This window comes from Andrena cerasifolii, chromosome 2, assembly GCF_050908995.1.
Source record: "Andrena cerasifolii isolate SP2316 chromosome 2, iyAndCera1_principal, whole genome shotgun sequence".
Classification (NCBI taxonomy): Eukaryota; Metazoa; Arthropoda; class Insecta; order Hymenoptera; family Andrenidae; genus Andrena; species Andrena cerasifolii.
The window spans coordinates 14221926-14245109 of record NC_135119.1 but is presented as its reverse complement, the minus strand read 5'-3'; the positions used below and the strand labels follow the sequence as shown (position 1 = coordinate 14245109).

General features: G+C 48.9%; 1 protein-coding gene across 3 annotated transcripts in view; it reads right to left on the bottom strand.

The window, feature by feature from the left end:
• Positions 1–1274: 1274 nt before the first annotated feature.
• Positions 1275–23184, bottom strand: part of LOC143366347 (uncharacterized) — a 78665-nt gene continuing 56755 nt past the window's right edge. The window contains exons 3-6 of one of the 3 annotated variants that reach the window (XM_076807385.1): positions 15409–15501; positions 14921–14964; positions 7328–8368; positions 1276–2610 (exon numbers count right to left, since the gene is read on the bottom strand). In XM_076807385.1, coding sequence (XP_076663500.1) covers positions 2120–2610; positions 7328–8327 — 1491 coding nt within the window. In that variant the 5' untranslated portion in view covers positions 8328–8368; positions 14921–14964; positions 15409–15501 and the 3' untranslated portion in view covers positions 1276–2119. Of the gene's footprint in view, positions 2611–7327; positions 11030–14920; positions 14965–15408; positions 15502–23184 lie in introns of those variants that run through there. The other 2 variants (XM_076807384.1, XM_076807383.1) reach the window with 2 other exon arrangements.

Below are 23184 nucleotides of genomic sequence, written 5' to 3'. Positions count from 1 at the left end.
CGCATTCGAAATTAGCTTCGTCGAGGTCCCTCCAGGGACCTAGCCCCGGCTTCTAACTTCGATCTCACGATTTCTTCGAACGCTGATATTTCTAGCGGACGAAACGTTTATCTACAAAGGTCCGAATACTCTCGATCGTACGGCATAAGTATCTTCCGACGAATTCCTGTGAAACTGGATCTACTAATGTTTACGGCACAACAACGGTGCATTGGATCCCACGGAAGGATCGATTTCGCGACGAACTACAGGGGGAATTAGACTATACAACACTCGTCAGCAGCGCGAATACACTGATAACCATCGTGCGTCGAAAGAATGGAACGTCGATCGATTGTCACGATGGTACTTTCCGGGAATCACAGACAGTAGCGATCTCAACGTTTCACGTGGCAAGAAAGCAATCGATAATTAAATCTAATCTAATTGAAATCTAGAAACAACGCGCATTAAATGAGGCATTCGAGATTTTTCGTTTCTCCGATAACATCGCTCCTCGGACACCCCTTTGTACAGAGCCCACGCGTCGCGTTTATGAGCGGCCACGGCTCGAGGGGTGAGTTCAGCACACCGCAATCGTGGAAACAAGTTCGTATAAATATGGGATCTGTCTGACCCGTGTGACATTCGATAAATATTACTAAAACTCGCGGTGCACTTTGAGCAATTTCCTTTCAAAACAGAAGCATAGAAACTATAACAGGGTCAGATAGAGCTCAAGTTTGTATGACTTTTTCTATCACTATGGTTTCCTGAATGCATCCCTGAAGCTGTGCCAGCTAATAACTAAAAGCCCCGTTAGAACTCAAAGGATACGATCCCGAGAAGCTCGACAAGAATCCTCGAACCCGAGGAGTCTACGTCTGTTTTGTCGAAATTTTTACACACTTACCCCTAAGTAGTAAGCGATCCTCCCTTCGGGCGATCCTCGACGGACCAGTGTCGTAGCCACGGGACCCAACGGCGTCGCATCTCGAGTAGTTGCCGCGCAATTTCCACGATGTTCTCTCGACCCGTTCCCGATCGATCGCGAGCTGAACAGTGCAAGACAAAGCAAACGTACGATCGAGCGTCTCGGCCAACTGATTTGTACCCGATGGGAATGTGGGCTGGGGGCGTTGGATGGGGGGTGGAGGTGTTCGTCCAGGCGAGAATGAAGAGAGAAGGCGCGTGACGCGGGGAAGGACAGACACTAAGTGACACTAATTTTCTTTACACATACACACACACACATATATATATATATATATATATATATATATATATATATATATATATATATATATATGTATGTATGTATGTATGTATATATGTATAATATGTATAACTGGAGGAAGTACTACCGAATTACGAATTGGACAGATTGCTCGATGCCGCGTATGACGATACCCCGAAGAAGACTGACGACACCTGACACCGACACGCGGAGAAAGAGTCTGCTGGGCGTCCCGAGGACGCCCGCTGTAACTGGCGCTCTTCTATACAACAGTGTTCCTTTCGTTGGGCGATAACCATGATGACGATGAAGGATGACGATGATTCGTAATAATAATATTAATAATAATAATAAAATAATAATAATATACTACTCGCGAAACGTTATCTCTCCTTACAAGTGGTAGGCAGTCTTTCAACAGCTGCTGAACAGAGTTCGATAGGTGTGCGGGTACGCGTCCGTCTCCGTCGACGACGATGGCGAAGGCGAGGACGACGAGAAGTAGCCGTTGCAAGGGCAAGAGCCGTCCGTGCGATTTCTCTGGGGCCTCGATGCCTGGATGGAGATTCAGGCGGCCAGACCGTGAGGCGTCTGATGAAGAAGCGTCGGGTACTGCTGCGCCACGTGCGCCAATTGATGATGATGACCGTGTGCGTGAATGTGAGGATGAACGACGGCGGTGGGGGGTGTGACGGTGCTCGAGCCGCCGGCCGCGTGGGTCGGCAGAGGCGTTTGAGGCTGAGGCGCGTGAAGCGTGTGGCTGTGGCCTGCGACCAGGCTCGCGTGGCCGGCACTTCCGGTCCCAGTCCCGGACCCAGCCCCAGTCCCAGTCCCTGTGCAGCCGTTCGCGGTGCCGTGGCTGTGAGGATGATGGCCGAAGACGACCCCAGAGAAGGCCACGGGTCACTGATGATGCTTCGCGGAACCGTTCGCGTGGTGCGCCTGCGCGACCACGTGGTGGCTCGAGGGTGGCGCGTGACCGGCGCTCGGATGATGATGACTGCCGGTCGCCGTGTGGTGATTCGCGTTGTTGGCGCTGCTGTTGTTGTTGTTGTTGTTCTGCTGCTGCGTCTGCCGCTGGCTGTTCTTCTTGTTCTTCATCCGCCGATTCTGGAACCAGATCTTCACCTGCCGCTCGGTCAGGTTCAGGTTCCGCGCCAGCTCCCACCGCTTCTGCTTCGACACGTACGCGTTGAACAGGAACTCCTTCTCCAGCTCCAGCGTCTGGAACTTGGAGTAGGGCTTGCGTTTCTTCCTCACCGTCACCTGGCCGGTCCACTCCAGGGGGTTCGAGCCACCGCAACCGACCCCCATCCCAGCCACGCCGACGCCCACGCCGACCCCCGCCAGGGAACCTGCGGGAAACAACGAAGATGGGGAGGAACCCCACATCACTTAACACAATTAGTTTGCCGGTAATAAACCACCTAGCTGCTAGGCTAGAAATAGGTGACGTTTTGTGCGCTGCTTATTTAGGTAATTTTCTACACGCCGAGCTTATCGCGTATCGAGCTTTCATCTCGGGTCTATTTTAAGGAGTGGGCAAAAGCAACGGCAAAAGGTTTATGAAAATTTCGCGTCCATAGGTTTCGGTCGATTTAACGATACGCCGAGGTAAGTAACCGGAGCTAGCCCGACCAGACTTGGAGCGAGGAAAGTCACCGTATCCGTTCTCTCGTTTCTTGCCGCTTGGCGGAATCATTAGGTCTGCGCCGGCCAACAGAAACGAGAGCAAATAGGACGGTTCATTAGTCGACGTAGTGTCGCATAACCAATACCGTTAACCTTTTTTCCCAATGAAAGCACTGTTGACATTCGCTACGTATCGTGGACCGCGCGGGAGAGACGGATCGATGGCAGTGAAACAAAGCAATCTCGATTTATTGCCGAATGAATAGGCTTCGGTCAGTTTCGGTCGAACACAACAGTGCCCAAAAGACAGTTAAAAAATGAACATTACTGTTCGCCCTGGAATCGTTGCTTCATTTATTCCTCAAATCCAGAGACGTATTTCTTTTTTATTGTCATTGTAAAACACATCATTCCAAAAGTCTGGATTTAGAGCGTTGCTGTTCAGCACCCAGTTACTGAAGGTCGATAACGTCCATAAAAATCAGGCATAAGATATGCGTAACACTCGGTTAATTGTTATGTAAATATATCAGTACCACTAGTAACGGCCCATTAATATTTATGTAAACATCGACAGCTTATTAATCGCTTTTACACTTTTGAAGAACGATCGTGACCCGAGGAGGAAACATTACAGAGTCAATGTTTATAATTGACCTCAGATTTGCTATTAAAATTCAACGGTGCCATCCGCAATGAGTTCAAGACTTGTTCTTTTTCAATAATAACGTTACGAGCTTCACAAGGATTTTAAAGCAACGATTTCACAGGCAGATCATAAAGTCAATGTGTATAATTGTCTCGAGAATTGTCATTCTAATAAAAAAAAATGATATTAATGAGTAGCTTAGAAGCTATCCCCATATCTTCGACAATTCACCCTGTCTTTTTAAAATCATTTTAAAAAGCATTTAAGCTATTTAGATTCATTCTGCACGAAACAATCTCTCCACATCAAATCGCGCAGCGAATTCCCAAATTTTCCGGAATTATTCGTTCCGAAGCTTCAGCTACAAATACACGTTATCTTCGTAAAGTTGCAAAACTCATGGGGGAGGGTAGAAAAATCAGGCGGGCTGAAAGGCAGATGTCCGAAAAAGTGTAGAATTTACGAGTTGGCCGAGTTTCACGGCGAGACAGAAGTTTCCCCGAGACGAAAGGTCGTAAGGTCACGAGATCGCGAAATTCACACCCGAAGCGGCTCTACCCAACGCCGAAACGCGCGCCCGAGCAGCCTACGCGCGCGCGCGCGCGTGTGTATGCGGCGTGTACAAGCACGGAGGGTTCGTATCCACGCCCGACCAGCCGATATGATATAATTGGACCGGTTGTACTAGCCGCGCGGCAAACATTAGACACGGGAACGCGACACGCAACTACGGTAGTACAAGTTCCTTTTCGTACACGATGATTCAACTCGCGCATGAATTTTTGCACTGGCGAGCTCGCAGCTCAGTTCACGCCTGAAAGATTTCCAATCGAATTTATTTATTTATATTTCAGCTACACTTTCGAGCGTTACTTTTTCTCGATCCAACCCTATTATTTCTGTTTCGCGGCAGAAAGTTGGGCAGCGTTTGCATCGCTGCAAAGATACAAGCGATAAAACAGAAATAGCGAGAGAAGTTTACTTTCGTAGGTGCTTTAACCGTAGTATTCTTCCGTCTCGCGATAAAAGTCCGATAAAAGTATCCTCTCTTCTTTCGTTTCGGAGGATGGCGTAATGGTCAAACGCGGCGCGCGAAACCAAACGATTACGGCAACTCTCGACTGGTTCGTCTATCTTTAACCCGAGTATGGACAAGAGTGGCGGTGGAACCGTTACATACTCGGAGCTGCCTCAGCAACGTTGCTGGCGAGTGCAACCAAGTTGCGTCGGCTTTCCACCTGCCTGACTCCTTTCTCTGCCCAGCCCGAACTCGTCCGTGTTGTTTACGGGCATGCTCAGTTGCTCGAAACACTTGTATACGCGCGTCTCCTCGCCAACAGTCTGGAAGGTTCTTCTTAGCGCTTCGATATCGATCGTTATTAAGGAATCCAAAAATAGGGTGCGCTTTATTTACAATTGAAATAACGTCGAAACAACGCGCCCGTCAAGAACGCGAATAAATTAACGTACCGCGATCGTAAAACTGTTTCGGCTCTCTTTCTCTTCTCTTTTCGAGAGACTTCTCGGTCGTCATTTTACGTATTTCGTTGGGAGCATTTTCATTAAAACTTTCGGACATATCTGATTAGAACGCCAGAGGATCGGTAGAGATATCATAAACGTCCTTGACTCTCGCTTGCGGAGGTTACAGGGGCTGGTCCGAAATTCTCCTTTTCTTCCTCCCTTATTAGATCACGTAATATCCTTCCTCTGGCCTTCCGTCTGTCCTCCAATCTCTCTCCGTCCCCCTTTCGCATCCTTTCCCCGACAAAACGCTCCTTCCGTCCCACCCTCGCGCCGTTCCGCGGCGTTCGTTCCTCTCGCTCGGTTCCGCGGGATACCGCGACGCGATTGCTTAAGCGACAGGAATTTATTGCCCACTAAAACGGTGGAATATGCAAATTATTTAACAAAGGTCAAGATTCTCACGAATGTCAGCGTGTACGGGGGACGTGTGCGCGCACGAAACTGCGGAATAAATGACGTATCGATTTGCGGCCGGCGTGTTGCGAACGCTCGAAACCAGTATAGAGTGTTCACGCTGTGGCGATATCGACGCAGTCGGGGCCTCGCTTCCCCCGATCGTTTCTGCGGGGATAGCCAGCGAGTTATGCCTCGTTCTACCGTATTACGTCCAGGTGAAAACTTTGTACAACGGAGTCCTTGGATATCTTGGATAATGAGAACCAGTAATACCTAAATTCTATTGATTGGAATCTGGGTGGACTTTCTTGTTAAGGAACAGAGTATTCGACCAATTTGGCTGATGGAACTCGCAGGGGCGCCAATTAAAGGCTGGCCAGGGCACAGTTGCAGACGGTAGCACGATAAATTTGAAAGTGGAACGTCGGGTGTCGTTTAGGAACCCGCAGAGGCCTTTAAATACTCAACCCGTAGCCGGTCTCTTTTTCACGGCAGCGTTTCTCGAACGAGGAAGATACTATCTCGTGAAATGGAGGAATCCTGGTAGCGCGACAGCACCTGTCGTTCACTGTGCATATAACTCTTTTCGAGAAGCGTGCACGGTGGCCTCCGGAGGTGTGATACGGGTCCAGGCAGCCGCTGGCGCGCGCTACGATACACCGCAGGGAACGAACAAAGATAATGGAGCTGCCATCTATTGGGGCACGGTTAAACTATACGCGGCGCTCGTATTCCGCTACTTTGTATGTATCGCGCACGCCTGCGCGTGCACCTCCCCTACCACATGCAAACGATTAACGTCCGGGGAACGAGAGGATCACGCGAACGATATCTCGTTTATCGGGGCCGAGCGTGCCCGTATGAGCAGTCGCCACGTCTCGTATTTTCCTATTCTTTACGATCCCGACGAGGGTCGCGGTGTCGCTGCCTTTTTCCCTATTCAGCCGGGGCCAATCGCCGGCGAAAATCGCTGTTTCCCCGTTGCGTCACGCGCCAAGTCTGCGAGGAACGCACCTTCCGTCCGCTGCTTTGACTCTTTCGACGCTAAGGATCCCGCAGCGGAGTTTATGCAACACTTGACAACGCGTCGCATCGAAAGAGTCGAGGGAGGAAAGGTGAAAGAAACCATGCCTGGGCAGAGAGTCTCACCCGCGCAATTTACTAAGTAGACCATGCTAACTCGATCTGCGCACACGTTTCGAAACATGCGAAGGGCTAGAGCAGGAAAGTAGCAGACGAAAACGCGGTCGGACGACAGCATGCGCAAGGAGGAAAGCGAGAACAGCCGTTAGCAGGAGAAGACTGAACGCCTGTGCGGGTCATGGAACGGGTCATGGAACGGATCAGCTGATCGGAGGCGCACGCCTCAGTTTACGAGTTACGGCCGCCAATAAACCCGCCGCCGTTCGCTGTTGCTCATGCGACGTTTCATGGGTTCCAGGGACCCCGAGAAAAGGACGTCGAGTGGAAGGGGAGAGCAACGGAGAATGACCAAATACTTGAATGAACGATGACTCGAGGCTCCGTTTATGCGACGGGGCCGGTTTCGAAATTTCCACGGTGCTTATGTGCTACTTGCTTTCTTCCCGGTTTTGTTTAGAGACCCATTTGGAACGATTTAAAGCACCGTGCTGCACTGTCTGGGCGATGCTACTCAAGGCTGTTCCCTTGAATTTGCGCGATACGCGAAATTTTGTAATTGACTGCATTCATAGGAGGAAAAGAATTGGTCGGATCAGTGGATAGCGAGCATCGAACTTGATTTTTTTTATAGTTAACTATATAATTAAGCTATCCAGTCCATCGACGAATTCTTTCGCCCACATGTTCATACATTACCACGAGGGTGAAGTCCAGCTGGAAGGAAAGAAATAGTTTGACCAAGAGAGGACAGAGTTGATGCTTACCTGGAGGAGGGTACGGGCTGGAGGTGACAGGCTCGGGAGCCCCGTAATTCCTCAGGCCGCCGTATCCATCGTGAGGAAAGGCGCCTTCGGCAGCGACCATAGCGGCAGTGACCCTGCCTCGGTCGTCCGCCGCGGACGGCGTCAAGTATGGGACCCCTGGTTGCGAGTGAGGATGATGATGGCCAGCCGTCTCGACCGGGTGATGATGCCTGGCGGTGGTGTAGGGCGCGTAATTGCACCAGCTCTGGGAGAAGCTCTGATGGCAGGAGGATACGGCTGGGTCCGCAGCTCCGGTGGCTGCCGACGAGGAACCACCGGTGGAGGAGCTGGTAGTAGCCACTCCGGCCGAGTTGTAGGACTTGTAGTCGGATGCGGACCCAGCAGTGGCAGCGGATCCAGCGGTGGCTGGCGACCAGAAGCTGAGAGTGCCGGCTTTCCGGTTGTCCCTGGCGGAGCCAGAAGTGGAGGTAGGGTCCGCTGCCAGATTGTAGTAGGTCGGAGGGTTGTTCCCTCCGTATGCCTGATGATGGTTGAGGGAGTCAGCCGCGGCCGCGGCGGACGAGTAGTGCGAGTCCTGAGGATGATGGGGACTGTAGCTCCAGCCGGCTTGGGAGCCAGCGGAGGACGAGTGGGAATGACGAATGACGCCCGCTGGTCCAGCGGCGGGCGGTACTGAGGACTCGACGCAGCCGACCTCCCCGTAGGAGGAAGCCGCCGGCGTGGCAGTCAGCCTTTTCGCGGGTATATGAAGAGGGCCTGGGGCGCTGTTGCTCGCTACCGAGGAGGCGCTCGGTGAGGTCGAGCTGGCGCTGGCCGTTGGTGCCGGAGGTGCTGTCGTGGCTGACGAGGCCGGTGCAGCCGGTGAGGTTGGTGTTGTCGCCTGCTGGTGGGAGCCAGGCGTGGAGGTCGGTTGCTGTTGTTGCTGCTGGATCGATACGAGGCTGGAGGCTGTCGGTGGGACCGGTGGCGGGCTGTCCTCGTAGAGAGAACCGTTCATCATGGCCCACCAGGTCACCCCGGTGGAATTCCCCGCTCCGGTGGCTGTCCCCATCGGCGTGACGGAGCCAGGGTGGCCCACGCCGGAGCCGCACAGCGGCGCGGCGTGAACATTGTCGTACAGCGTCGCCGTCGAGCAAGCCACGTGATCGGCGATGGTGCAGATGGTGACGTGTGATTGCCGGTGTTATAACGACAACCCACGGTACGGTGGCGATTGCGGCGTCGGGGAACGGTGGCGACGGAGCCGATTCCGTGACCGATCGGGAGCGATCGGTACGGTTCGATCGGTTGCGAGCACACCGAGCGCGTGGATCGATTTTCACCAATCGATCGTAGACCAGAATCGCATCGTTTCGCACGGTCCAAGGACGAGCGAGTCGAGGTGGAGTCCGACGTTGGTCCGACAGCGGCAGAGCAGGAACAAGTTGAGAGGTGAGAAACGGAAAACGGCGAGGAGCGGCGCGAGGAAGAGGGAGAAGGACACGGAGAAGCGGCAATTTTTATCGTCGGTTTTACGAGGACGGTAGCAGACACGGATCAGCGGCGTGCGGATACGTCGGAGGAGCGCGACGCAAAGACGACGAGCACGGCGATGTTGACAGCGACGCGAGGTAATTTCAAAAGAGGAGCGCGGGAATCATCGGGCCGCGAAGCGTGGTCGCGTTGCCCCGTGGAATCGCGGAATAAATAAAGAAAAGACGCGCGGTGGGCAGAGGAGGTGCGCGGACGGTGGGGATAGGGAAACTCGGACGGGTGCCGGAGGGTTACGCGGAGGGAGGAGAGGGTGTGCAGCGGCGCGGCAGACAGGTGGAGGGGTAGGTAAGTGCGGGTTGGAGGGAGACGGCACACGGCGAGCGACAGAGATGGGCCAAGAAGGAAGAGAGAAAGAGCGTAGGAGCGTGAGAGCGACAAAGAGAGAGGAGGAGGAGAGCGTCAGGGACAGGGAGAGGGAGACGAGGACGCCCAGGGCCGTGATAAAATGCGTAACGAATCCGTTGAGAAAAGGTCCATGCACCACCACCACCACCGCGACAACGTCCAAGACAACGACCGAGGTTGATCGAGGTTGATGAGGGCCACGTGCAGAGGACGTCGTCGACGAGTATCAGTGGCCCGGGTGAATAGGCGATGATTTCCAATGTTCCAAGTGTAACGATCAGGTCCAACGATGATCAACGGCCAGCGAGGTTGGAACAAAGAAAAAAAAAACGACACAGCACGCCTTTAGTAAGAGTCGCTCCAACAGCGTACCCCGTTCACAGGACAGGTAGCACTGCGCAGTTGTCCCTCTATCGCTAATGTTACGAGCGGATCGGTCTGGTTTCGCGCGTTCCGCAACGATCTCGCTAGAGACGATGGATGCTCGGAGCCGTCAACGGACGAACCGCGGCTGGGACATGTCAACGCGGTCAGGACACTTGGCAATCGAGGTCTCCACGAGGAAACGATCGAACGCGTTGCGTCGTACGAGCGGTACGACCACGTTCCTCTCACTGCTCCGCCGATCTTGCTGCGGTCGTCCCGGTCCGGGCCATGCTCCAGCTGCATGTCGTCCCGTCTCCTTCCTCCACGGAAACCGTCACCCTGCTCATTACTCTCATCGAGGGCACACGCGACACACGTTTACTCGCGGGAGCGCGCACTTGCTCTCCACTCGTCACCCGTCTACCTCCACTCCTTTCCTCGCACTGTATCTCCTAGCCAGCAACTCTGCTACTCCGTTCGGCTCGTCTCCTTGCTTTCTGCTTCCTCTGTCTATCCTCGATCGTGCCGACCAATCGGTCAGTGGATCAGTCGGATCGTGCGAACGGTCGGATCACTGCGTTCAGGAGAAACGGACCGTTAGTGGTCGGACGTCCGTGGGTCTCCTCTGTTTTTTCTTTCAACCGCGAACCCTCTAGTCACCGATATAGTCAGGTAGCGAATCCCTGGACGAGGATCGTGGCGCGGCTCGATCAGGTCCCTCAGGTAGAGAGACCAGTCCACGGTGGCTATCGCGACGGGATGCACACACGCGCGATGTTTACACACACGAAAAGTCTCCCTTTCTTCTCTCTGGCCTCGCTGAGCCGAACTGAGCGTCAACTGAGAGCTCTGCCCGCGGCTCGGACGCGCAAACGGGCTGAACGCGACGCCAGCGCGATCTCTCGGATCGTTTGGCAACCAAACCCTGCACGGACACGTCTCTCTCTTCCCCCTACCACCGCGATACTATACTCCCGCGCCCCTCTGCCGCGCTTCGCGCTCTAATCTGCCTCTCTCCCTCCTCGGCGTCGCGAGAAGAACATGCAGCCGCGATCGCGCGGCCGGAATATACATAGAGCGGAGCAGAGTGGGAGAGAGAAGGAGAGAGCCGCGAAGCCTGAATATCGCGGCGCTCCACGCGTGTCTTTTTCTTTCGAACTTCCAAACGCTCTGGACTCCGGAGCAACGAAAGAACCGAGCAACGAAAGGGAAACGGGTCTGACCCGGATTGTCGGCCAATGGATGAATAGCAGGTGCTTCTTCCCTCGTTCGCCTCCCGTTTCCAATCTTTTTTTCTTCCTTTCGACCGCCGCAATAATCGAGAGGGCTTTCGCGCCACCATGCTCCGCAGGCTCCTTCCTCTTTCATCCCCTTAAACACGCAACCCGTCCACTGCGAAATTTATCGGCGCGCGCCTCGGCCGCTAATTACCCGCACATCGCGGTGCATTATTTTTTCCTCATTACCTATATATATATATATATATATATACACATATGCATTCTGTCAAAAAAGTACCGGGAATCGATCATTTAAAAAGCTCGCTTAAAGAAATTGTTGAAATTCTTTTTGTCGCTAAGTTGGCACAACTGTCTTCTATACTCACGCGGAGTTTGAACGTCACTTGTCATTTAGTTTGTTTACAGTGCGCCATTGTGTCAGTTCATCTCAAGTGTGTTTTGCGATTTTTACAATGGATAAAAATATCGAACAAAGAATCCGTCTGAAATTTTCCATCGCAAATGGAATTTCGTGTGCCGAAGCGCTGAGAATGTTACATAAGGCTTGCGGTGAATCGACTCTATCAAAAACACGCGCGTATGAGTGGTGCAGTGCATTTAAAAGCGGTCGAGATGTGGCGGAAGATTTGCCTCGCTCTGGTCGGCCATCAACGTCTTCAACTGAACTTCGCATCGCTAAAGTAAAGGAAATGGTGGCTGGAAATCGTCGTTTAAGTCTGAGAGAGATAGCCACCGAAATTTCTGTGTCTCGCGAATCAATTCGTACCATTTTAAACGATTGTTTGGGCATGAAACGCGTTGCCGCTCGACTAGTGCCGAAAGACCTGAATTTTCTGCAAAAACTCAATCGCGTTAAGGTCGCTGAAGACATGTTAGAACGAGTCAATTCCGATCCCACATTCATAAAACGCATTGTAACAGGTGACGAGACATGGGTTTACGAGTTCGACATGCAAACCAGTCAACAAGCTTCGGAATGTCGCCTTCCAATTGAGCCGAAACCGAAAAAAGCACGTCAAAGTCGATCAAAAGTGAAGGTGATGTTGACAGTTTTTTTTTCGATTACCGCGGTGTTGCGCACTCGGAATTCTTGCCGCAAGGTAAGACAGTAAATAAAGAATATTATCTGAGCGTTATGCGGCGTTTGAGAGAGCTAATTCGTCGAAAAAGACCAGATTTGTGGAAAGAAAACTCATGGATTTTTCACCACGATAACGCACCATCTCACAAGGCTATTATTGCGAACGAATTTCTGGCCAAAAACTCAAGAAATCTTATCGAGCAGCCACCGTATTCCCCTGATATGGCTCCGGCCGACTTTTTTCTTTTTCCAAAACTGAAATTACCGCTTCGAGGCACCCGTTTTCAGTCGATAGATGACATAAAAGAGAATTCGCGGCGAGTACTGAAGTTGATTCCAAAAAATGCCTTAAAAAAATGTTTTGATGATTGGGTTCTTCGTTGGCATAAGTGTATTATTTCGAAAGGGACCTACTTTGAAGGCGATACGATAAATTTGGATGAATAATTATTATTATTATTATTAAATTAACAGGAGAACCCTTCAGACACAAAGTATAGAGCAAATTAGTACAAAGATAAAGTAAATATAAGAAAAACATAAAATAACATAAAATAAAATGTAAGACAATAAAATAAAATAAAGTGAAATAAAATAAATAAAAACAAACAAAACAGTCTGAGCCCTAAGACCTAATCACAGCACCAAAGGTGCTTAAATTAATTTAAATTAAATTAAATTACTGAGGCAACAGTCTCATAATACATATTTTGTTTCATTTACCAATTCCCGGTACTTTTTTGACAGAACGTGTATACATATATCAACTTAATCGTGACCAATCCCAGACTCGTCCAGTTTCGAAACCTGACTCCTACGCTTACTCCGCGGAAGTTAAAGAGTTATTCTACTTTCCGCGAAACCTGCCAGTGTAGATTTTACGCGTTTCATGCAGTTCCTCGAGCGCCACACAAAAACGTCCCTCTGTCCCATCCGCTTGATTCGTTGCTGCGCTAGTACGTCGCCAAAGGATTATATAGGGCACAGTCGACGATTACGTTTCCCCGTCGCGTCGATGCAGTTCCATTGACGGAAGGACAGTCCTGAACTTGGAGCGCGAACAAACGACCCGGTGGCGGGCTTTGCTCCGCTATTCTTCGCGCGTGACGTAACCCGCGAAAGGAGGAAAGGATGATGCGTCTCGTGGCCGTCGCGCGATCTCGCCGCGTTGCGTGGGTCCTCGCACGCGCGCGAGCAGACGCGTGAGTGCGCGCACGGCAATACGTCATGGCAATATTGCAGTCTAAATCTCGGTACTTTTATGAGGCAGTAAAGTAAAACGGTCTGACAACAACCACGGTGGCACATACGCCTTCCTTCCATCTGTCCATCAGGCTCACGCGCCACGAGATCTAGCGATCCTCTAGAGAGCGGTGATCGGAACAGCGTGCATCGTCGCTGATTGGTTGCCGCGATTTTGGAGCAAAAGCGGAAATAAACAGAGAAAGAAACTGTAAAAAAGAAAGACAGAAATACCGATAGAAACAGACGGAAATACTGACAGAAAGAGAGTGAGAAATACTGATAGAAAGAGATATAGTTTATTTATTAGATATGTTTTATTCCCGGTTTAGCTCCATGATAGCTGCGGCTATACCGATCACTCCCTAGAGGATCACTCGCGAGATCGAGCCACGCGCGTTTAATCGCCACGAGCGACTTACGAATCGGCCCAACAACTTCTAGGTCCGCGTTCAACCGCTATCCAGCATCCTCCGTTTCCATTTCAACTGTGCTCGATCCCAGACGCGGACCAGACGATGCAATTTTTTTTTAAATCCTTCTGAATGGAGCGAACTTGAAGCGGGCAATAAACGAGGAGAACGAGAGACCGCTGAACTTGAGATCGATACGTAAACGGAGCTCTGCTGTTCGTTATGTAATCGATCCATTAACGGGTTTATTATTGCCGCAATAGCAGGCCGAGCAAGGCACTCGCCGGGGATCTATAAATTTCTCGCCTGAATTCCATCGCTCTCAGTCTGTGCACAGGACTTCGCGGTGCCGTTTCCTAAACGCGCAGGATCGACCGCCGTAACTCCGGCCGAGCGATCGACGTTGAATATCGAGAAGGGAGCGGCTCGTGCCGCCGAAGAGAACTTTTATCGCCCGGTGGTGCCTTCAGCGCTCCGCGAGAACGTATAACGCTTAGAACTTTACGAGAAACTTCCAAGCGCAAATTGGGCTGGATCAACGATTCAATACAGAATATGCTAAATTGATGCTCCCTCGTGAATTGCAAAGCAGATTGCTTTGCGCGTGAAAATTCGCTTCTTAAATCTCTCGGCCCTGTAGTGAATGGCCGCATTGGTTTCTTGATGACGAATCGGTCTGATGCGTGATCGACGCGCGTGCTTAGCAGGAAGACACCAGCCACGCTCGAATATGAGCGCGATAAATCGCGGGGCAGGCGCGAGCCACCTGACGTTTGTTGTACGGGCGACACGATCATGAATGGACTTTATAGCGAACCCGCCCATTTATAGGCAGTATGCGCGGTTTAGTGGCTATGGGTTTTAGTACGAAGCAGTTGTATACAATCCTCTGTTTACGGCAAGTACGTACCTATCTAGAAAACGGTGCGTTTATCGTCGAGTTTTTAGCCAGAGGTTTCGAGCTTGGCCGAGGCTCGCGAATTAATTCCTCGGAACGCGGTCAGACGTCCAGGTCTTCAGAGGCTAACATGATTATTCGCGGCCTGTAAGTGCTTCTTTGGGCAGTGGTTTCGCCAACATTACTCTGGTTGGATGTTACAGAGAATCTTCTTTTTTTCAAGTTTCCGTGCTTCTCTGGTAATCTTATCTTTTACTTGAAGTCGGTTTATTTATTTTTTTTTTTGTGTGTTCGATGGTAACGTGGTTGCACTTGTGAATGTTATATCACAGCAGGTAATTGCATAATCGATTGCCAAGTATCACTGAGAGCCAACACCTTCCACTCGCGAAATATTACCGACCGCGACCGAACGATCTCGAGTTTCTTTAGAAACCGAGTAAATGTAAAGAAATTCGTGTTCGTGCAACTCACCTTGTATACCGGCCAGTGTTCCCGGCTGGAACACGCGGGAAAGCCTGTAAAACATTGAGAATTATGAAATATCAGCAATGCCCCCGAACACGTTTATGCAAGTGAAGAATCGTCGGATAAGTGGCTGGAGGGTAATGGGAAATGTCGGGAATGTCCATTTTTCGTGATTTTGCGATTTGAATATTTTGATATATTGAATATTTATATTTTGATCGTTGCAACGGGAGTACAGAAATGTTGAATCAGAGATAACGTTAAAGATTTGCTAAAAACAGGAAATGTCACCTCTGCACTGCAACGAAATACGGATTGTCCCCACTCTTTGTCTAAGCATAGGCTTTTGTAATGAAGGTAAAACCAGAAATTAAGAAGACAATTAAATTCATTGAACCTTGTTTCTTTACTGCTGGATTAAATGTATCGCGACATTCCCTGTTTTGCCCCCTACCCTTCGAGTACGAGTGACAGAAACACGCTGCATTAGTTACCTGCTGCACAGCTCGAACGGGTGGAACGTCTTCTCCACGGCGCCGTACACTTTGAGGCCTTTTATTTACAGGTTTACGAAGAAAAACATCAGCCTGGAACAGGAGAAAAGGCAGAAATTAGGGAAGCCGTTATAGGTGCTATATTTCATAACGCATCGTCTCGTCATTGTGATTTTATGTAGGCTTTTGCCGTTTATATCGCGCCAGGTATAAAGTTCCGTATCGTGTCCCATTAATGGACTGCCAGCCCATAATAGATGCTTTCAAAAACTTTGCACCGTAATTGTAGTATATTCACAAATGGAGATCGCTTTCGGCCGAGGGAAATTGGCTCTTCCAGCCATTCCACGTGGAAATCTCAGCGAGCCAAAGTATTCTCAGAGAGGGGGTGGATTTTTCGATCTCCATTTCCGTTTCAAAGCAGAGAACTCGATCGCGGGAGTGTCTATGAATTTCGATTTGCCACGGCGGGTGTAAATATCGAAGCCCAGGCAGAAGGTGAAAAATATGGAAATACTGTCTGGAGGTGTCTACGGAGTCAAGTCTCTGGGGGTTAGTTTACGGCGGAGCGGTGAGCGCCAGTGGTAGGGGAGGAAGACATGTCAATCCAGTGTTCGAAGCGAGGAGGTAGAGAGGATTGGTGACTTAGAGGGCTGAAACGATCTCGAGAAACTAAATATATTTGGAAACATTGAAGAAGTAAGGAATTTCACCCTTTGACGAGGAAGAGAACAGGAACAATAAAAGAAAAAGGTAGGTACTTGTAAAACAAGCTTTTTTACACTGTATATCACAGAGGGAAATATTTTACAACATAAAAAGAATATACACTTTTCAAACCAGAATTTGAAATTTTATTAGACTGTCAAAGGTTCAATGTTTCCTCTGTTGAGCAATTTTTGGTCTGCCAAATAATCTACTAATTTTATAACATAAAACGAATATACACTTTTCAAACCAGAATTTGAAAATTTATTAGACTGTCAAAGCTTCAATGTTTCCTCTGTTGAGCAACTTTTGGTCTGCCAAATAATCTATTAATTTCTATTATCTTTCCAACCAACGTCCAAGTACCTACAATACTTAATCATCGAAATTCTTTCATTAACCCCCAATCTCAAGAATTGCCAAAGAAGGAGTAGTAAATACAACCTCACCCTCTCCATCTGCAAACGTATCGCCCAGGAGCATCGTCTCGAGAGTCGTTAACAAAGCACCGTGCAACAAGCACTCGTCCCAAAAGTCCGGCATTTTACCCCCTCGGGTCATCGATACACAAATCCTGCACATTTGCGCTACACAGAGGGCGAACAAGTTTCTTTTCGTGAAAGGGAACGGAGGGAGGGATAGAGAGAGGGCGAGGAATGGTGAAGCTTGGCGAAATGTGGGTAGGACGTGACACGGGGGATATTACCGTGGAGGAGCAGGGCCAAAGTAAAAGCCGAAGGGAGGGGTGGCTCGCGCGGAAAAGCACGTTGGCCAGCGTCGGTGTGTATACAGAAGAGATTGGTCGAGGGCGCGCAACAGCCGGACACGAGAAAGCTCTTGCTTCCCTGCCATTTCTTTCGCCAGCGAGGGGTGGCTCCGTTGTGCCGTTTCTATGAAACGCTTCGCGGAAGCCGCCCATTTGTCATTTATGCCAGCGAGCCCCATCGTGAGCGTGCATCTCGCCGTGTAATCGAATTAAAAGTCGCCAGGCTTCTGGATTACGCGCCGATCTCGTCACTAACGCGATCGCCAAGCGGACGATGGGTTTATGTAAATTTTGGGACACACTGCGTGGAGGGTTCGGGGGATGTTACTCGGGGTGTTTGATCTCTAAATAGGTCACTTTACTGGTAGTTTATAATTTCTGTAGTACCTACAGGAATTTCTTTCTGAGGGTTGTATTTTTATTTATTAATTGCAGCGCGCTTGAAGGTACTTATTTAGGGTGGTTTGTTTAGGTGCTGCAAATGGGAAGAAACTATTTTTCAATAGGGATTCGTGTGTGGTTGTTCGATCCAGCCGCGACAGTTAAAAATTATCAAGCAGTCGGTGAAAATATATGATGCTTAACCTTGACCCGTGGATTACGGTGGAATTTATTACCCTCCAAGTGAGTTTAACGCGCGTTTTCGATAACACCCTGTGCCACTGTAATGGGTCGATATTTATCGCGTCGTTATCCCCATAGGGGTGGTTTATGTGAAGGAGACGGATTTTTCAGTAAATACCGAGTGTTACCTACACAGCTTCCGGGCCGATTGGAAGTGCTTGATGTAAAATTTTAAACTCCTACCGATTTACACGATTTAGATTCTTTTCTAATTAATACATCAGGAGCGAGCACCTTGCCTCAATCCGTCCTCTTAATTTGAATACAACCAACGTATTCTGTCCAAGTTACGCACTCATTTCCCATCAAGCCTGAAAAATTAATTCAACGAGAACTTTCAACCCTGCCTCATCATCGTCGCGCGACGACAGGGGTGAAGAGCTCCACCCAAAGAAAGAGATTCGACCTGGCCGGAATAATTAAAAAAGTCCAATCCCTTAGAAGCTAGTGGCAGCCTTAATTCATGCCGGGCCACAGTACTAAACCTCACCGGAGAGGGTTGCATTCATTGCGTGAACACCCCTTTCGGGAGATTGTGAAACTCGATTCGCAGAAAAGCTTTCCGTAGGTACGATTAAACTGCAGCCTCTTGAGGGGCATTGTACGAAAGCTGTGCGCACAGCAAAGCTTCCCCTCCGAAAGAATATTTATTTAATAACTTCAACATTGACTAAAAACTGAGAAACTCCATTTCCCAAGCTCTCGATAAAAGAATTCAACGAATCCTTCAGTAATCAAATCATCTCTATCTGAATCCCTCGGTCGACTGCACAGCTCAAAGAGCTCTCCAACCCCTTTCCGCGTCCTAAATTCAACGTCCTCGACGCATCGTGCGCGCAACCCGTCCCAATGTTCAGAGCGCGCTGTTCTTCGTGTCTCTCCAGGGATTCGGGGCCACGGTTCCTCAGAGACGTTCTATAAAAATCAACCCTTCCTCGGGGTTGCGCGGCGTGGAACGTACGAACGCTGATCAATCGTGGCTAAGGGAAATTGATAGATACCCCGGAGAAGAGCAGTGGTCAGAAGGGATCGCTGCGGAGTCGTCCTTGCGATGGTTAAAGCGGATCGAGGGTGTGGAAGGGAGGAGGAGGGTTGCCGAGGCCCATAACCGTGTGACGTGACGCGTGCCGTTTTCAGCGGGGCGTCGAGACGCCTTCCGCGTGGAGCGCCGCCAGCACCGGGACGCCCTCTCGCATCCACGGGCAGACGATATGGCTGAGCGACCAATCGGAGGGGCCGTTTCCTTTCGGCGCCTCCAACATGGCAGTGGCGTGCGCTCTGCGAGACAGGCCAGACTCCAAAGCCTGCGTTGGGCTCTCCTCGCGATTCACAATCTCCTTCGACTCTGCCAGGCTAGCCCAACTCGTCTTTCTACAAGGTCCACAGTTTCTACACTTCCTTTCGCGTCTGAAGCGCAGGGAGATGGGAATTGAAATCATATCCTCTGAATGATCAAGTTATTTACAAGTTGCTGGGAGATTCCGTGGGCACGGTATTTCAAACGGCTATCGACTTCTCGAGATAAGAGACCGAGGGTTGCTCGTAGTCTCGCACGGGGCTTTACGAGATGTTACTTGATACATTTCAAATCATTTGGGGGTGTAATAAATACCTAACAGTGACGCATTAGATAGCCTAAATAGTCTCTAACTTTGAATACTTGTCAAAGACTCTTATTACTCCACCCATTTAAATAGCCACACAGCGTCCTATGTAATTCTTTCCCCGAATCAAGTCTCCAAGCTACTCACACCTACGAAAGTAAGAAAATGCGTTCCCCTCGAGTACAATCAGAACCCTAAATTCCAAGCCTCCCCTCGTCCTACTCGCGCGTTCTCCCGGAAGCCTCCCCAAAGGAAACGTCCTCGAACGTGCGAAAGGCGGTCCTCGAAGTCCGGCGAACCCTCTAATGCAGCAATTTCGAGTCCAGTCGCGCTTTTCCTCTTCCTTTTTTCGTTAGCTCGATACACGTCCGTTCGATAGTTTGTATTCCGTCTCCGACCCGTCGATTCTACACGGACACAGGCTCGCTTGCATATATCCGCGCGCACCCACACGCGCGATATGGACCTGCAGATGGAACAAAGTATAAGCGTGGGATATTCCATTTGGCCAGGGACGGCGGTGAAAGTGGGTGGCAGCCTATCCAGGCGACCGGGTCGGGCGGAGGGGTGCGGGCGGGGGCTTAAGAGGGTTCGAAGAGCGAAGAAGTGGTGGTGAGGTTCGACGTGAGTATATGGCGAGCCGGTATTGAGTCAAGGATGGCTAGACCGTTTCGTGTTCCTGGGGTTGCGTCGTCATGGGAACCGTCCTCATCAGCCAAAGTCTCCCAAGATCTTTCTCTTCCCTCCTCTGTCCGCTGGCCCACCGCCACCTCCTCCTCCTCCACCCGTCCATTTCCCTTGCAGCTTGTTTTTGCGACACTGCTTTGCATACTATCACCGCGAGCTCGAGATAAGGTCCTCAGAGCCGGGAACCAGGCCCAGACCTTCCGAACGCAAGGAACTCTGATAACGACGATGGGACGGTTGCCCGTCGACTCCATGTTTCCTGTTTTTGTTTTCCACGGGATTTTGCTTTTCTTGCGGGGTTAGAGAACATTGAGTTTCAACTTTAGGGTTGCTGAGTTAGGCTTTGCACCTGATCCCTTTGATTATCTGGTCTTAGCTCTTTTTTCGGGAATCTTTCAGTCTCTCCTGCTATTTATCTAACAAGTCCCGAGCCCGAAAGTTAAACAAATTCTGAAACTTTGTGGATATGTAGGGAATTTCCTCCTGATTACATCGCAATTTTTTTTGCTGCCCAAAATTTTTGTATGAAAACTGTAAATTATTCCTGAAAAAAATTCTTAAAAATGGCTTACTTTTCCGGCCAGCATAGTGGCGTTCCCCCTTAAGGTACGTTACAATGGGATCCAAAAGTTATTCGATTGTCGAGGAGCATATTTCCGCAATACAACAAAAGTTGAAATTGTATGGAAAAAAAATATGGATTATGCTGTTTCATAATTATTTAAACATCCAGTTCAGATTTCACGCGAAACAACGAATTTTAGAAAACATTATTAATATTTTTGTTTATAACTTTTTTCTAATTGTTTAAACAATTGATAAAACTTTTACCATTTGATAGATCTAATTAAAAGAAGTAACTTTTGTCTTGAAATTTCTTTTCTATATCTTACAGCTTGCGACTTAGAAAATAAAATCGAAAAATAGCCGAATCGTCAGGGGTTAATTTCACCCTCTTAGTGTGATTTTGGGCAGCAAAAAAAATTGCGTTATAATCAGGAGAAAATTCTCTACATATCCAGAAAGTTTCAGAATTTTTTGAATTTTCGGGTTCGGGATCTTCCCTTGTAAGCGATGAACTTTTACCCCGTTAATTCTAGAATTCAGGCTCGTTGCAGCGTTGAAAGGCAGGAACAAAAGGTCTCCTATTTCCTTCAGAGATATCTGCATCGAGAGATCGGGGTGCGTGGTGCTGTAGATAGTCAGTTATATCGCAAGCACGTCCCGCGATATTGTAGCCAGATGCCAAGGCTTCAGTCCCACCCCTACTTCCCGACGCTTCCTCCACCCTTTCGTCCGAATTTATCGGTAAATTCCTTTCTATCTCGGCCAGCTTTACTTGAACCTCGGCCATGGGTCGAATAAAAGCTTATCCCGCGAGCGAAGAATCTTTTTGGGTCGATCGACTTAGCGATAGTCCAAAGTCGTCGTGGCGATTTTCGTGGGTTTTTGTCTCAAGTTTGAACCGATGAAAATTTTCTAAAATTCCATTCTCGCTTCTCGTTGCTTTTCAAGCGCATACGTAGGTACGAGTAGATTTTCCTTCAGGTGGAAGCTGTGGGTTGTTTCGAGAGGCGGTCGCACGTGTGTCTCTTCCCTGCAACGCTCTATAAATAATTCAACTAAAATAATATGATCCCCTCGCGCTCGCGGCCTTTCCTTAGCATTCAACCCTGGCTTTCACCACCGTGGCACGTAAACACTATGGCCGCCGAGGATGCATGGAAGCTGGTCGCGTGAATCCCCGTCTCTTTCTCAGAAGCTTAATCCAAACTGCTAGATCTATGTAATTTGAAATAGCGTTCACTGTGGCTCCTTCCTAATTTCAGCAAAATTTTGCTTCCCTCGATAGATCCAACAAAAATGAAAAATTCAGTTTTTACGACCATTTACACGTAACCCCTATTAGGGATTGCAATATTTCCCGGTAAATCGTGAGAAATGCCCTAAAATTTTTACCGGTAATTCGCCAAATTTTTACCGGTAATTCGATAAATTACATATAGCAATATAGCGCATATACGCGTTCATTAATTCCATCGACATCCACTACGTTATCAGTAAAAAAAAAAAACTTCAATTACTAATAAAGACGAAAACCGAAGTATCTCATGAAGAACCAACTCTGATTCAAAAGAAAACTAAGAATTTGAATCAGTCATGAAAAAATGGACATATTTTCAAGAAGAAAAAGTAAGGAGAAAATATATACTATGAATGGCATATGATTTCTTAATGCCTACCCGGCCAACAAGTGTAGAATCTGAGAGCGCTTTATCCGTGGCTGGATTATTTTGTACAAAAATTAGGTAGCGATCAGGAGACCAAAGTTTAGACGAATTAGGTATGTTTTTGCGTGCTGATTTGATAACAAGAATTGTTAAATAAAAAATATTTAATTATGTATGTAAGTTAAGATTCTTTTCATTCTTGACATATTAATAAATATTGTCAATAATTATACAAATATATCTATTTTGTGTTCAGAATAGTTTTATTTCCATATATTTTTTATAATGCTCGATTAGAGTTAAAAAACAGTTTTTTTTTGTAATGTTTACTCTTATATTTTCAATACCTTAAAAATACCGGTAAATTATCGGTAATCCGGTTTTGATTAAAAATTTTACCGAATTACCGGTAATTGAAAAAGTCGGTAATTTTGTCCAAAGACGAGCATACAATCTGAAGCGCACGAATGCAAGTGTTTTGTTAGATGTAGATTCTTGAATTGCAGCTTCAAGATACTACTTTCCATCGTGTGTGCACAAATATGGCGGCAGAAAAAAATTAAACCCCACGGATTTAGTGGCTGATAAAATTGACAAGGAATTTAAGATACCCCTTTCGCCTGAAATTCTTCCTTCCCTAAAAATAAAGCTCGCAGAGGTAGGCCCCGATGCAAAAAAGGGGCGACTACCCTCACCTCGGGCCCGAATGCCCTTTTCTTTTAAAATCCACCAACCGCGGGCAACTTTCACGAGCGAGGAATCCCCATTGATCCGAGCCACCCGTCATGACCCGAATTTTCGGTGAAATCTGCTGCGATCGGTTCCCGACGAGTTTTTCACGCCAAGAGAAAGCTGCAACCCCCGGAGGGAAAGCCGACCGCCACGTAGCCACCAGTTTCATTTAGTCCCCGTCACTCGAACGGTTTGCTCGATCGCAGTTTACCGTGTTTCTCGGCGACACGTCCGTTCGTTAAACAGTGGCCAGTGTTCCTACAACCCTCGACGTCTCTCCGACGATAAAAGCGTCGCGATAGGGGACTGCCCAGACGGGGGGATGGCGTCGACGTTTCCTCGCGTTCTCGTTTATGAATCGATCGTGCGGGAAGACTCGCTGGTCTGGAGTACACTTCGAAATGGTGCCATTTCAACGCTGTAT